The sequence below is a fragment of the Orcinus orca genome, chromosome 7 (assembly GCF_937001465.1).
Source record: "Orcinus orca chromosome 7, mOrcOrc1.1, whole genome shotgun sequence".
Lineage (NCBI taxonomy): Eukaryota > Metazoa > Chordata > Mammalia > Artiodactyla > Delphinidae > Orcinus > Orcinus orca.
This window is the reverse complement of record NC_064565.1, coordinates 7,607,025-7,623,451: the sequence shown is the minus strand read 5'-3', so window position 1 is coordinate 7,623,451 and position 16,427 is coordinate 7,607,025. Positions and strand designations below refer to the sequence as shown.

The 16,427-nt window shown below is 43.5% G+C and overlaps 1 protein-coding gene across 3 annotated transcripts in view; it reads left to right on the top strand.

Annotated features, from left to right (window-relative positions):
- The window catches only part of NIPA1 (NIPA magnesium transporter 1), a 37,105-nt gene extending 25,969 nt beyond the window's left edge, over nt 1-11,136 (top strand). For all 3 annotated transcript variants that reach the window (XM_004276887.4, XM_033400211.2, XM_049712580.1), the window contains 2 exons: nt 2,876-3,036; nt 5,309-11,136. In XM_004276887.4, coding sequence (XP_004276935.1) covers nt 2,876-3,036; nt 5,309-5,820 — 673 coding nt within the window. In that variant the 3' untranslated portion in view covers nt 5,821-11,136. The remainder of the gene's footprint in view (nt 1-2,875; nt 3,037-5,308) is intronic.
- The last annotated feature ends 5,291 nt before the right edge of the window (nt 11,137-16,427 follow it).

The following is a 16,427-nucleotide window of genomic DNA, read 5'->3' as shown; positions in this document are numbered from 1 at the left end:
ATGGACAGAGGAACTGAAGAAACGTTTTTCCAAAGAAGACATACAGGTGCCCAATAGGTACATGAAAAGACGCACAACATCATTAGTCATGGGGGAAATTCATATCAAAACCACAATGAGATATCACCTCGTACCTGTTAGAATGGCTGTCATAAAAAATAAACAAGAGATAAGTGTTGGCAAGGGTGTGGAGAAAAGGGAACCCTTGTGCACTCCTTGTGTACTGTTTCCTTCTTCATCTGTCAGTGGACACTTGAGTTGCCTCCACAGTTTAGCTATTGTGCATCATGCTGCTGTGAACTTGAGTATACAAATTTCTCTTCAAGACCTTGCTGTCAATTCTGCAGCGCATTTTTTGTTTGTTTACTATTACTATAAGTTTATTAAGATAGTCTATTGACTCTCTCTTGGCATTAAATTTCTTTCCCCCTCTTTCCATTGCCTTTTATCACGCTGCTTCTCACCCCACCCTCCCACCTCTGCTGTACCCCCAACCCCTCCAGTGAGGATGCTGCTCCTCTGTGCTGTCGTGGCCCTGATGCCGACATGTAACTTGTGCCTCCACCTCAGGCCAACTCTCCAGATAGATGTGCGATTAGTTCTGTAGATCATTTAACTTAGGGGGTGGCCACCTTTTTCTGTAAAGGGCCAGATGGTAAATATTTTAGGCTTTGTGGGCCATGCGGCCTCTGTTGCAGCTGCTCGCCTCTACCATCATAGTGGAAAGTAGCCAGAGACCAGACTAACTGTGTGGACACGGCTGTGCTCCAGTAAGATGTTATTCACAGAAACAGGTGAAGGGCTGGATTGGGCCTTCAGCCATAGTCTGTGGACTCCTGATTTAACTCAAAGAGATTTTATATGCTTTTCGTTTAATCTCAGATCAGAAGGTAGCAGGCTTTAGTTACTGCAGCCCAGGAAAAGTGAGAGGAGAAAGGTTTTGAGCCTAGACAGCTGGTGGATTTCCTGCTGGGGAAGCCTGTTAGGTAGATGGCCCCTATTCCAGCCGCCCGGGGGTCATCCATTCTCAGCCACAGAGGGGAGGCAAGGACTAGTTCTCCATGAGGAACATACTCAGGAGGTAAGCGGTTGCCCATGTCTTTATCTGGTGTGTCCTTAAATGACATGGCACTCTATTGACCATGTGTCTAGCGTCTCTAAACTGGATGCCCTAACATCTGCCCTGCATGCCTGTGCCGCACACGCCTCGTTCTGGACAGTCCGGTCCCGAGTCACCTTGCCTTGGCTCACGTGTCCGCTGGCATGCGCACCTCTCTCCTCGGGAGTTTTCCTGCTCAGGCATGCGTTTCAAACCTAAACCAACCGATCCAGAGCTCACATCCCAACCACCTCCTTTTTTGGACTCTCACACTCCTGCCCACTACCCACCTGCGCTGATCCCCCAGGACCAAGTCATAGACAGCTAGGGACAGCCCGTGCCCAAGCGCCACTGAGCTCTTCCCTCTGGCCAGTGCTAAACTGCTTGCACTGCCTTACACACCCCTTCCCCCGGAGACCACAGTGAAGTGAAGGCTCTTGCTACAGCCCTCCGCAACCCGCCAGCGCCTCCTGACCAACGCTAGCGCTTCCCTGTGCCGTCCTGCGTAAGACGCTACGGCCCTCAGCTCGGAGACCTTGAGCAATAAACTGTCTTTTTCAATGGCAGTTGTTTCCTGATCTATTGGCCTTAGCATCCCTCAAGTTTTCTGTTACACACTGTTTTATAGCAGGGCTGTTTAATTTGTACTCTAGTATAAGACCAAGAGTGCAATAAGAGGTGAGTTGGCCTCGCGGTGCGGGATTACCCTGCCCCTTTCTTCCATATTTGTGGCAGCCCTCTCCCCCGGCATAGGCCCACCCGTTGTTCCTGGCTGACTCCAGCCCACCTCTTATTCTCGGAGCCGCCCACTCCTTTGTTGCCACCTCTCCGTGCAGCTGTGTGGAGCCCCCCAGTTTAACATCCAGTTCTGTATTATTATATCCTGTATGGTTTCTTTCAGGCATGTTGCTTATTTTCCCAGCTACACTGATGGGTCTCCTTGGGGACCAGGCTATCCAGGGCCAGGGACACAAAGCGCTGTAAGGGAAAGATGGAAGCTTTGACCTCTCCATGGCTTCACCTCTTGTTAGCTTTGTGGCCTTGGTTTCAGTGCTGATCTTTTCTGAGGTTTGGTTTCCTTATCTGTGAAATGAGGATGAATGGAAATAGTCCTGTATATATATATTGGTATCTGGGTCTGGTGTGCCCTCCCCGTACCAGTCTTAAGATTACAGATGTTTTATGAGGAATGCTTTTTTTTTTTTTGCATTAAATAAGTAATGTGACCACATTTTAAAAGTTTCCATATTAGAGAAGAGAAAAGTAATCACCCATACTCCTTGTACCATAATTCAATTACTATTAGCATTTTGATTTTTTCTTATTTGTGCATTTTCTCACTTAATTTATTTTAACTTAAGTGTTCTGATCATGAATTACTTGTAATTATTTATTTTAACGATGTTCATATCCTGCTTTCCTACTTAACATAGTTTTTTTGGACTGTGTACTTTTAAAAATATGGAGGCAATATTTTAATTTTTGATCAATCATAAAACTTAGTTTCCTACCCTGGTATATTTCATATCTACTGAAATAATAGAGTGGTATGAGTTAATAGTATCATTATGTACTGGCTCTGCATGGAATTGGCATGACGATCCTATTTGTACTGAAATAGCAACTTCAATAAATTCCTAATCTTTGTACACTTAAAAACTAATTTGAAAATAAAATGTGACGGTAAAGAAGATGTAGCTTTAATAACATGTGCAGTTAGAAGAAACAGGTCGGTCAGATAGTTTGATTTAATCATATCTTATTTTAAAATTGAAGGTCCATTTTAGCTTCTTACCTTCTGAAAGAAAAGCTCAACATCTTGGGCAAGTTGGGGTGTCTACTAAGCTGTGCGGGTTCTGTCGTGCTGATTATCCACTCCCCGAAATCTGAGAGTGTGACCACTCAGGCCGAGCTGGAGGAGAAGCTGACCAACCCAGGTAACTCAGAGCTGTGGTGCCAGAGAGCTTGCCGCCTCCGGCGCGGTTCTCCCGGCTGGAGCTGTACCCTCCGCCCCGCTGTGGTCTGTCCTCTAGGCCCTTGATTCCTCTTTGCTCACCACTGTCTGCTGCTGCCCCCCAGGGCTGCCCTGCTGCCGTGGCCCCTTTGCTGCATCCTGGGATCTGGACCTTGTGCATGGACGCCGTCCCCCACCCCGCATCTGTGCGCCCATTCTGCGGGATCGGCCCCAGGCTGCTCCTCTCAGGACCACCATGTGTCCAGGCCTCCATGCTTCCCTCTGAACTGAAGCTCTCAGAGAGCCGAGGTCTGATTTAATTCATCTTTAGAGCCCCCGCAGAGCCCTGTACTTTTTTTTTTTTTTGGTATCTACTTTTGACATAATTTCTTTTTTTTTCATAACTGCAATCACCACCACCCCTTCCCCCCTGATGAGAGAAAACCCAAAGTACTGCACACTCAGGCCCAGCTGCTTTTTCTTTTCTTCTTCTTCTTCTTTTTTTTTTTTATTAATTAATTAATTTATTTTTGCCTGTGTTGGGTCTTCGTTTCTGTGCAAGGGCTTTCTCTAGTTGCGGCAAGCGGGGGCCACTCTTCATCGCGGTGCGCGGGCCTCTCACTGTCGCGGAGCACAGGCTCCAGACGCGCAGGCTCAGTAGTTGTGGCTCACGGGCCCAGTTGCTCTGCAGCATGTGGGATCTTCCCAGACCATGGCTCGAACCCGTGTCCCCTGCATTGGCAGGCAGACTCTCAACCACTGTGCCCCCAGCTGCTTTTTATGAAATAAAGCCTGCGCACTTGCGTTCAAGCTACTTCTGATTTTTCCGCAAACACAGCGCACACTTTGGCAGTATTTTATGTTTGCGCATGCTGCTCTCTGCCCTCCACTACCCCTTGCCCAGTTTATAGGTCAGGCTCCCAGGCAGCTTTCAGCTGTAGTATCTTCCTGAATCTTCCCTTGCAGCAGAGCTCCATAGTCTTTTTCTTATCCTTGAGGAACAGGGGCTCCCACCACCTGCTTGCTGATACACATGTCCAGGCTGTTCCCAGCCCTCAGGCCCAGTGCCTGGCACCCCCTTTACAATCTGGAAATGAAGTTCATGGAAAATACAACTCCTTGTACATATAATAGCAGTCAACATAATGCCCTAAGAACAGTACTTTGGAATAAAATGGAATGCTCAGGTACAACTATAGGAGAAGACATATTAAAGCCCGCAGACACCACACCGTGTGTGCTGTGAATCTGGCAGGTGCAAAACAGACCGATGTGGAGGTGTTGTGTTATTGACTCAAACACTAAGGATTTTGCCATCAGCAATGGGATCTTCTTTTTTGTTTTTGTTTTTTTTTTTTTTGGCTATGCCAGGTGGCCTGCCAGATCTCAGTTCCCTGACCAGAGATTGAACCTGGGCCCCGCCAGCAAAAGCCCGGAATCCTAACCACTAGACCACCAGGGAACTCCCAGCAATGGGATCTTCTGAAATGGAGTATAACTCTTGAAGTTCTGAAAAATTCAATGTATATTAAGTCCTTGCCAAATTACTCTGTTTTACACATAAAACAGGTTCTAGCTCTGATTATTATAAATATTTTCCACTTTCCTGTCCAAGGTGACATTCCGAAGTCATCAGGAGAACAGGATGATTTTTCATTGTGTGGGGCCGTCTGCACATCGCAGGACCCCTGGCCTCTGCCCACTGTGTGCAACCCCCAGTCACTGCAACAGCCAGAAACACCCCTACAGCTTCCCTGTGTGTCCTTTGAGACCCTGCGTGACTCTCTTTCTCTCCCACCCCACACGTAGGAGCACTCTCTGCCTAGGGTTTGTTGAGTTGACCATCTTGTGAAATGGTTTTAAAAAAATTCTCAGGACTTCCCTGACAGTCCAGTGGTTGGAGCTCTGCACTTCTGCTGCCGGGGCACGGCTTCGATCCCTGGTAGGGGAAGTTCTGCGTGCCGGACAGTGTGGCCGAAAAAAAAATCTCAAAGCATCTGTGTAGACTTTTATTGTTATTAAAATGTTACTAATAGAGAGAAGACTTATTTACTGACATGTAATATATAGGAGCTATGAATGTTTGAATGGTGAAAGTGATGATGGGAATAACTTTTGTGGAGTGAGCTCAGGGGCTGTGGTAAAGCACATCCGGAGCGGTAGGGTGACAGCGGGGGCGGGGGCAGGTGGCGGAGCATGTGGCGAGGGCTGCTCTGCTTCGCCCCCGGGGTCACCGTGCGCCCTCTCGTTTCCAGTGTTCGTAGGCTATCTGTGCATCGTGCTGCTCATGCTGCTGCTGCTGATCTTCTGGATCGCACCGGCCCACGGGCCCACCAACATCATGGTCTACATCAGCATCTGCTCCTTGCTGGGGAGTTTCACCGTGCCTTCCACTAAGGGCATTGGGCTGGCAGCCCAAGACATCTTCCACAACAATCCGTCTAGTCGGCGTGCCCTCTGCCTGTGCCTGGTGCTCCTGGCCGTGCTTGGCTGCAGCATCATCATCCAGTTCAGGTACATCAACAAGGCCCTCGAGTGCTTCGACTCCTCTGTGTTTGGGGCCATCTACTACGTTGTGTTCACCACACTGGTCTTGCTGGCCTCGGCCATCCTCTTCCGGGAGTGGAGCAACGTGGGTCTGGTGGACTTCCTGGGCATGGCCTGCGGGTTCACCACTGTCTCCGTTGGGATTGTCCTTATACAGGTGTTCAAAGAGTTCAACTTCAACCTTGGGGAGATGAACAAATCTAATATGAAAACAGACTAGGATGTAACAGGGGGTTGGATGGCTTGAGGAACAGGAAATGGATGTGGCTTCTGGTCCTGATTTGTCGTGAAGTAGAAGAGACCGTAAATTGCTGGTGTTGGAGTTGCCTGTATATTAATGGATGGGCTGGTGGAGAGTGAGGATGTGTTGCTCAGCACTGGGGTGGGGGCCCAGCCTTCTGTACTCTGAAGTTGCTCAGTGGTTGCCTGGATGTCATCTCTCTCTGATGAGAGGAATCTTATGTTCATTGCCATTAACCTGGAAGCTTTCATGAATACTCTTTGCTTTTAAAACACGTCATCATTATTTAAATAGAATGGGCCTTTTCTGATTAGTCTTTGCAGGGGAACAGATATTCTTACTTAGAAGCTTACTTTGGAAATGGGAGAAATTGTTGTCTTGAAGTCTGACTCTACAGTAAATGTGTCTGTAGTTTTTTTAATTTTGCATTAAGCATGTATAACATTCAGGTGTCAGATCCAAATCAGAGGCATATACATTTAATTGGTTTTAATCCTCTGATGTGTTGACCCTCCTACCCCCAACTCCTAGACATTTTAATTGCAAACAGAGAGAGAAGAGTGAATGGAAATTATATACTGTTCCATTTGCAGGATGATTTTCAATAGCTCAAATCAATTTCAGTGCCTTTATTACTTGAACTATTCACTTAATTTGACTATTACTGTGTGTATGTTCTCTTAGATTAGAGTAATGCAGCCTCCTTGATTATACTTTAATATTTCACTCTTCAAAACATAAATGTTGAAAGCAGTTAGAAATTATAGTATATTCATTCACTGGAAGAGAGTCAAGACTAAGGGCACATTGGAGTAAATCAACCCTTTCAGCATGTAGTTATAGTTCAATTAAAGACAATTGACTTAAGTAGCATGAGGTATTTTATTTGCATTCAGTCTAATGTAACTGGGATCCAGTATTAAATATATTCATGTTCTCTTTCAGCAAGCATTGTGGCCATTAAGAAGAAATAAATTATTTAACTTGATAATAAGGCTGTTAAATGAGAGAGTAACTGTTCAATAGCACATATGAGTTCCCTGTAATTCAGGAACAAGTTAAAGGACACAATTAAGCTTAGGCTATATTCTACAAACTGGAACACACATAGTTTTCAAAAGAATTTCTAGCAAAAATGAAAACAATTTGTAGCCATCTCCCTGTTGTTTGAGATGGCAGAGCACCCTACAATTCCTCAGTCAAACTTCTGAAATGCAAAATATCCATTAATTATTCCAGTATTTGGATCAAAGAGGTCATTTGGCTATCTATAGTAACCTTGCATGTGTATTAAGTGGGAACAAAGCACAGAGTGATGCAGATATTCATCACGATATCATGTACTTCATTTGCAGTGGTTCTCCCACCCCTGCACCATGCGGCATGACGGATCTTAGTTCCCTGACCAGGGATCGAACCAGTGCCCACTGCAGTGGAAGCTTGGAGTCTTAACCACTGGACCACCAGGGAAGTCCCATGTGTACCGTTTTATCTAAATAGGAAGCTATGCCAAGTTGAAAGATGGGATTGGGTAAGGTAGATTTGGTGATACCCAATTAAATAATACCCAATTTAAATTACTAAGGAATGTCAATAGGAAAAAAAAAAGTGTTTTTTCGGACAAAAAGAACATTTCTAAAGACCTAAGGAATAGTTCCCTAAAGTGTTGAACAAAGAGACTAAACTAAATGAGGATAGTTTAACATAGAGAAAAAAACACCTTTATGAATTAAAAGTACATGTGATGATCATGGGTTGTCAAGTGATCTGTGAACTAACAGCAGCAAGAATATTTAAAAATTTTTAAAAATCTTATAGTAACTGATAGTTAATAAATGCTCAAAAAATGCATTACTCTTTTTATCAGCTCGTGAAGGTTTGTTTTTTATCATCAGTATTTTTAGGAATGCAGGCCTTAATTTATTGAACTGAACTTTCTGAAAGTATAATGCAGAAGTATAAATATACTTTTAGGCATAAAAATCATTTCTAGGTAAGGAGTATGAGATATTCAGAGAATACATGTGGCTATACAAGTATAATGAGAAAGTCCATGTGTCATATGGAAATTACCATTTTTTTGTTTACAGTTTACATGTGAAGCTTAGTTTATTTAAATTCATCTGTTGATGTTCCTGATTACAGTTAATCCATGATTATTCCATAGATACTTAGAGGTGATATTTTCTGGATTATCTCCCTATGATTTTTTTTAGAGTAAAATAGAATCTCAAAGTAGTAATAGTTTGTCTCCTCTTGAAGGTGGTAAGTCCCAGAACAGTTAGACTCTCCCAAGTTTACATCTGTTCAGCAAATTACCTTGGTAGGATACACAACTTCCCTTCCAGTGGAACACAGTTCATATCATCCATTGTATTCCAAAAGTGTGACTCTAGCCTGGAAGTCATTGACATGACCAGCAGTCTAACAGCCTAATTTTCAAGTTTAACATAGAGCGTTTAATATCTGACTTATAGTATTTATTTTACAGATTCATGTTTTTATAATTTGGAATTACAAAAAAAGATTTAAAAAGTAAAGCTTTGAAGGGTAGGGCCCAGAATGGGGATAGGTCTTATATTGGTCTTTCCAAAAGTAAATACATATAAAACATTTTCATTATTATGGTATTCTTTGGGTTTTATCTTCAATTAAAGCAAGCCTCCTCTAAAATCATATGTTTGTGATATGATATCCAGGCTTGCTCTGGATAGATACTTAAATAGGCCATTTCTCTCCTGTCTTACTTGGACAATGCCTTGTTTTCTCATCTGAATCTTTGCATTTAAAAAGATTGCTTCCTGTTCTGCTCAGTGATCAAGTGTAGGGCCTATTAAGGATTCTAACCCAAACCCAGCACGAAGACCACCCTGGGTGTTTTGCTGTTCTGCAGGACTGCTCCAACTCTGCAAAGAAGGATCCGGAGAGAAGGGCAGTCTGCTCCCTGTCACATGGGGAGCAAGAACTGCCCACGGCTGGACCTTCAGGGGGAATCATCACTCAGATGTTATTATGGTCTTTTCACATTAGAAAATTAGTGAAATACACTTTGCTGCTCTTGGTTCAGCAATAAGAAATATTCCTTCAAGTCCTACTTCTCAGGCCAATTTGATTTATGCAGTTTTATTTCCAGAGGTTCATTCCAGCTGTAGTAGATTGGTCTTCGGGTTTTTCTTTGGGTTCCACGTCTGATAGAAGAGAGCACTGTTGAAGTATGCAGTCACCTCTCACCTTCCTTCTTCGTCGACTGCTCAGCTCTTTGTAAATACTGCGCTCCCTTCTAGAGGCCAGTTTCTAGACATCCATAAAGTGCTCAAGATGCACTGTCTACACGCGTGGATGAGTCCACAGAGACTGAGGTGTTGATCACAGGCCACTGTCGTGCTGCCTAATTCTTGTTGGGAGATGACACCTCTCGTTTCTAAGCTGCTCAACTAACCCAGAAGAGCAGTTTACAGAGCTATGCCCATCACTCTTCTTTGATGCCTACTTGATCCTGACTTAGACTTCCTGGGACTGAGTAGGAACTTGGAAAGAGAAGAAGCTTTAGTTTAGATCTGTTCATTGACTGTCTGATTGGCTTCAGTGGTCTGAAGAAGTTGTCCTTAACTGTGTCTGACATCGCCGAAGTAGTTCACCTATCAAGCAGGATTAGATGGAAACTTGGTGTTCCACCTTCTCAGGGACCAAAAACGTAACATTAACTCCTTGGCATTGACCTTCCTCCCAAGGACATATCTGTGTTAGTTTTTCATATGTTTTACTCATATTCATAGCTAGAGGTCTGTTAGCTTGAGTTAGGAAGAGAAAAGATCAGTTTGCACACCAGTCACACCATAAAACAGTTTATCATATAAAATACCTCAACTATATGTATTCCTCACTTCCGCCTCACAGTTGAACTGGTGATGAATTTTAAGGTGATTTTTCACATCTGGCCAGATTCTTATACCTCCATCATATACTTGAAAAGATTAAGAATTTTAGGAATGGGAACAAGAATTTGGCCCAATATCTACTCATTTATTTTCGTACACATTTCTCACATGCTATTAAATGCAACAAAGAATTATATTTTAAGAAAATGTAACTCTGTGTTACATCAAAAACATATTGTCTAGTGAAAAGTTGATATTCAGTAGAACAATGATCATGTAAATAAGCATCTATTTCAAATGTACCCAATGTGATAAAAAGCATAGTCTAGGGCCCAGTGCATGAGCCGGGGAGGATTTATTTGTTCTTTTCTCTGTTTTTCCTGAATTGTGCAACTATAGGTGAGTCACTTAACCTTTCTGTGCCTCAGTTTCTCTACCTCTAAATGGTGGGATGGGTCTCCAAATCTGTGTTAGAGCACTCACATGTTTAGTTTGTGCTGGTAGCCTCAGACCAGAGCGCATGTGCAGGACTCCTTTGGAGCGATGCACCATGCATCCTGTCTGCTCAGGACCATGCTGTAGACACACAGCTTCGAGCACTGAGTAAGCAAAGGAAGCACTGGGTGTAAAGTCTGCATGATTCCATGAAGCTTTAATTTTCTTTTTTTTTTGTTTTAAAAGGCAGGGTTTTATATTTTCTGTTGTAAAATATGGAAATTAAGCAAGGACTTTAAAAACCTGCACTGAGAGATCACATTCTGATGGTGTGATGAGCTTCTCTGACATTCTGCAAAGGTTTATGTTCTGCAGAAGAATCAATGACTTGTGAACCAGATTGATTCTGTTGCGTTGAATTTGTAATGAATGATGCTGAACTTCCTGCTTCCAAGCGGCTCAACGCTGACCATGAACTACCTGACACCAGGTAAATGTCAGGAACTCCCAAACCACTAGTGCCAAAGGGTCACATTGAAAAGTACAGAATATTTCTTTTATTTGTCAGACTATAATAATTTGCTCCCCCCTGCCATGTCAGTGTTTTTGCAGTTTGGAAAAATTTAAGGGTACTGTTTTTCCAGTAGCATTCCTGAGTGTTTTTGCCTTTTTAAATGATAACTATTACTGTCTTGTAAAATGGAATATAATTGTGAAAGAGAGGAAGAAGACTAGATAAAAAAATGTAAAATGTTTGATTGGTTGCATAAAATTTTTTTCATGTAAATGTATCAGGGAAGCTTCCAATTAGCACACACACCCATTTGTCAATGACTAAGACTTGCTTATATTTTGCTTTATAGAAGTAGTCATAGCATGTTGTAATTGCCTTATGTAAATAAAAATGCTATTTATTAAGTTTTCCAATAATATTTATTAATCTGTATGTGTTTTAAAATAAAATAACTTATTTCTAGCTGAACACTCGTTGCTTTTTTGCCCTTTACATGAAATGCTTGTGTGGTCTCAGGTTCCATATCACCCTAATGCCTCAATCAAATGCTTCACATTTTCTTTGTAGAAACAAATAGCCCAGGTCTCCATCACAATGTAGAAAATGTCTACCCGAGCATATATTAGGGAGCAAATCTATGATGTGTGAAGGATTCACCATCCAGTGATTACCTTCTGATACAATGAAATGATGGTATTAAAGAAAACCAGCTATATTTTAATAACTTGTACATGTTTTTGAGGTGTATAACATGTTTTAAACACATGGAAAATATGAGAATCATAACACATTTTAATACTCCAAGTGTCATGAGAAATCTTGTCATTAATCTTTATTAGTGTCCTATAAGTAATTTTATTAAATGAAAAAAATATTTCATTTGAGAAAAAATATTTTTCCTTAGGCTCTATCCAAAAAGATTTGATGACTCACATTTTGATCAAAGTATACCTGTATAGAAGTCAGGAACAAACATTTTAAGAAACCACTAAATGTTTCTATGGATAACCCTTTCCACACAGGTTTCTGGGGTCATGAAATGTATAAGTGCCAAATTCTACAAAAACCTGCCTGGGTTGGTTACTATTAACAAAACTGTTAGTTGTATCTGCTAGCCAATCACAATACTGTTGAACCTGAGCTCTACATCTGGATCTGAGGAGTATAGAAAATCAGGCATGCTCCCTACCCTTTACTTCCTTTGTTGATGGGTCATGTCCCTGTCAGGTGGCCCTTAGGCATGACATTGTCAGCATCTTTGATGTAATATTAATCATACCATATTTTGAACCTCATATGGTAGGTAGTTTCAAAAAGGCTTTTTGTGTTGGAGAGCTGAGGCACAGTCAAGAAATAAAGAGAGGGCTTCCCTGGTGGCGCAGTGGTTGAGAGTCTGCCTGCCGATGCAGGGGACGCGGGTTCGTGCCCCTGTCCGGGAAGATCCCACATGCTGTGGAGCGGCTAGGCCTGTGAGCCATGGCTGCTGAGGCTGCGCGTCCGGAGCCTGTGCTCCGCAACGGGAGAGGCCACAACAGTGAGAGGCCCACATACCGAAAAAAAAAAAAAAAGAGTGACTTAATACAAGATTCCTTTATTCTTTCTCGTATGTCTATGGGTCAACAGCACAATTTTGTGGACCTCAACCAGCTTGGCCCAATGTCTGGTCTCTGAGTCAACTAGGTGGCTTTGTAAGTTGCTCTGCTCCACCTGGTCTCCTCCTCCAGCAAACTAGTCCAGGCTTCTTCTCATCATGATTTAGGCTGGGAACCACCACATTTTCTTGGCCAAAGGCAGTCCCAAGGCCAAGGCCAAGGCCAAGGCTGGAGTGGAACTGCAAAGCCACTCTGCAAAATGGGTGGGCACATGGATGAGTAGAGAATCAGAGCCATTTTTATCAATCTACCACATCATCAGAGACCAGCTTGCCAGCTATCAATAGTCAATGTAATTCCTTATTTGACCATGTCATCTAGCTAGAATTCAGCTGAGACCAAAAAAGTAAGCAAAAAAGTTCCTCCGGAGCCAGTTCTAAAAAGCACATCTGTCTGGTTGCCAAACTTACAGATTAAATTAGAAGCTGTATAGTTACCAAAACCAGACTGGTCAGGGGCTGTGCAGTCTAGAACGTTAACAGTCCAGTTTGAAAGGAGCAAATTATATCTGGCATTTTCTGGCTAAATAAACATAGACTTCATTTTAGAAAGATTCCCACCCAAAATGATTTAAATTTGGTATAATAGTGTTTCTGTATCTAGTCAAAAACTGGAAGAATATCCCCAGAGGACTTTTGCACCTGTAACAAAGGTATTACTGATTTATTAGCAGGTCTCACTGCAGATGTAGCTAGTTGCGCTTTCCGTTTCTAATAAATGAGCCCTCTGTCTTGGTCCTTTTTCGAGGAAATCATGATGATGGGTCCCAGGAACTTGCCACGTTCCAGAAGCAGCCAAGGCAGGACAGCTTAACAGTGGGTTTTCTGTGCATCTCATGAAAAATAAATCTCTGCTCCAAGTGTCGGGAGACCGGCTTTAACCAAACCACAAACTCTTCCAAAGAACTTAATCTATTCCCCGATTCGGTTAGTTAACGTTTGGGAAGAGAGGGCCTAACCCTGAGCCGAGCCCCGCCCCGCCCCCATCTCTTGGTCTCGCGCCTCCGCGTCCGCCAACCCGCCCCGGTCTACCGGCCTCGCTCTAGTCCCGCCCCTTGTCCTCTTGGAGCACCTTTCCCTAGGGGCTCTTAGGGACACCGCTTAAACTGCAGCTTCACATGTTAACCGCGCGTGGGAATTCACGGTACAAGGTACTTTGGCTTTGATCATTTGGTTGCCCAACAATACGTGGCAAAACGCTACCTCCTAAACCTTCTCTCTTTGGCCCGCCCCGCCGCCCTCCGCCAACCAGGACTTGGAAAACAGACTGGAACACAACCGGAAAGCGAGACGGGGGCGGAGCGTTTGCCGCGCCGCAGTGCGCGCGCGCGCGGCATCTCTTGCGTCACTCTGCCGCGCCCAGGTTCTTCTCGGCCGTGCCCCCTGGACCTGGTGGCGGAGGTGGAGGCCGGAGGTCGTCCGGAGCAAGTTCCCCTGGGCGCTCCCCCATGGAGGAAGAGGTGCGCACGGCTGCAGCCCCGGATGCTCGCACTTCCCACTGGACGGCGACGAAGGCGGTGGCCGCGCGTGCTCTGGAGGGGGTGGCCCGTGCGGCCTGTACGGGGGTGTGAGCGGAGGTGACCGTGGCCGGATAGTGGAGGGCAAGCCGCGCGCGGGGCGGGCCGGCCACCGGCGGTGAGGTCGCCACTTTCTTCCTTTCAGGCAAGCGCGAAGGGGCTGGGGGCAAGCCTGCCCATCTTGGGTCGGGAAGGACTCTTCAGGGGCGCCTTTCTTTTCCCTGGGGACCCCGAGCCGCGCGTGGTCTGAGATGGGGTTTCCCCCGTAACCTGCATCGAGGAATACCACCGTGCTTTGGATTGCCAGTAAATCCCACGGAAACCGGCCTGGCCCTGTCTGGGGCGCGTGTTCATTAAGTTCATTAAGATAGTTTCCTATTGTTGTGAGTTGGAAGATTGTTTCAGCTACTGCGGAGATATTAACTGACAGTTGAACAAGCCTTAGATGTCGCTGTAACGGTTTGAACATGGCTTGTTTAATTTCCTAACTTTTATAAACTCAGAGATTCCGCTCTCCCTCTCCATACAGCTGAACAAAACTCAGTATACCTTTGGTTTTGTGTTTGTCTCTTGAATCTCTTTACTAGATTTTTCATTTCATTTACTATAGACCGTGCTTTAGTTCTGTTTTTAGAAATTCTCTATATACTGCGAGTCCAGTTAGTACTTTTATTTTTTGTTAAAGTACTGTCAGTAAATGTGAGGGAATAGAGATCTTTGTTTCATACCAGTAAGCTGTCCGTTGAAGCAGTATGTTATGATCGGTTGAGTTGGTATTATGTTAGTTGGTAAGTAAAACGAGTATGGAGGGTAGTAGTCAAATTTTAAAAGTGTTCAGTAACTATTCATTCCTTTTGCCTATTTCTGTATTTTCTTCGTTCCAGGCTGGAGCTACTCTGCCAGGGCTTAAAACTTTAAATGAGAATAAAGGGTATTATTTACGAGGAAATGAGAGTGAATAAGTCATCTCTAACCTCTTCCAGCCTTGTTTTCATAAGAGAGACCATATTAAACGTACATGTAAGTTAAAGTTTTAATTTATAACTAATGTTGGAAATAGGGTTGGAAATTTAGGTTCTGTAGTATTTATAACTACTACTATTAGAAATAATTAGCCAAATGAGAGGTTGGAAAAAATTAAAGCAGTGTAAACCAAGTAGAAGTAAAGACTGAGAACTCTTAAGGTTTTATTATGATGTGGGCAGTCTATATAGAAGTTGAGTCCAGTGGACACTTAGGTTCCAGTTCAGGCTGTTTAACTTTCTGTGTGATCCTCCACATGTGATTTAACCTCAGAGAGGTTTGGTTTCTTTACCTGCAAGGTGGGGGTAATGATACCTTTTTCTTATTATTGTGTAGATTAGAATTAATGTGTTTCAATCACCAGGAGCAGTGCCTCTGTAGGCATTCAATAAGTGGTAGCTATTACTATTAGGGAGACATAATAATAAAAAACAATTACACTAGTTTTCAGGAAATTTCCATTGTATAAAAATACTCTGCTGTGGTATCCCACCTACCCTGGTTCAGTTAGTGTCAGCCACAGTGGCCTTTCTTTTCCAAGGAAACTGCATACTTGCTCATGCCTCAGTGCCTTTGCACTTCTTTCTCTGCTTTGTTCTTTTACTGTCTCTTTCAAGCCTTTACTCAGTGTTACCTTCTGCACTAGACCTCCTAACCAACTTAGTTAAAATAGAAGCCCCCCAACCCAACTCCCCAATGCCTTTAACGTGCTTTACTTTTCACCATAGCATTCACCGCCTTCCAATATTGTGTCCTTATTTACCAACAGAAGGTAAACTCCATGAGGGCAGGGTTTTGGTCTGTTGTATTCACTGCTGTATCCCTGTTCCTAGAACATAGTGTGTATTCATGTAAATATTTTTTGATTGAGTAAATGAGATAAGCATACCACTTGTCCATAGGGGGATATGAGTCATGTACATTAGTAATCATAATAAGGGCTAGAAAAGTGTCGAAAGAGAGGTTCAGATTAAAGGCTAGGGAATTCAGAAAAGATTGGCTTATGGAATTCAAGCAGGGCTTCATTGTGGAGGTGCTTTTTTGAAGCAGGTCCTTAAAGATGAAAGGGATAATGTAATAAAGTTATAGAGGAGTGAAAGGAATAGGTAAGAATGGCAGCAGTATGTTGGCTTAGGGTGGAACCAGGGTATGTGAAATACAGTATCGGGAAGTTAAGATTGAAAAGACAGGTTTGCAACAAATGGTGAAAGGTCTTAGTTACTGGCTTACAAAATTTGGAATTCTTTCTGTAAATAGTTGGGTAGCCATTCTAAGTTTGTAAGCAGGAGAATGAGACGACAGAGATGTGTTTTATAGAGCAGTGTGGTAGCATGATGTTTTTAAACTGGATTAGGGTCAGAAGAGACATGGAGATGCCAGGCCACATTTCAAAGGTAGAATCCATCTGGCATCCTTGGCCCTTGTATGCAGTTTGGGTAATGAAAATGGTGAAGCTGCAGTCAGAACATAAGGAGAGGCAGATTGGGTGTGAAGACAGTGACCTACACTGAGAGCCTGGTTTGAGCTGCCCCTTGCTTGTATTCCAGCTCGGGGACTAAAAGGAGACT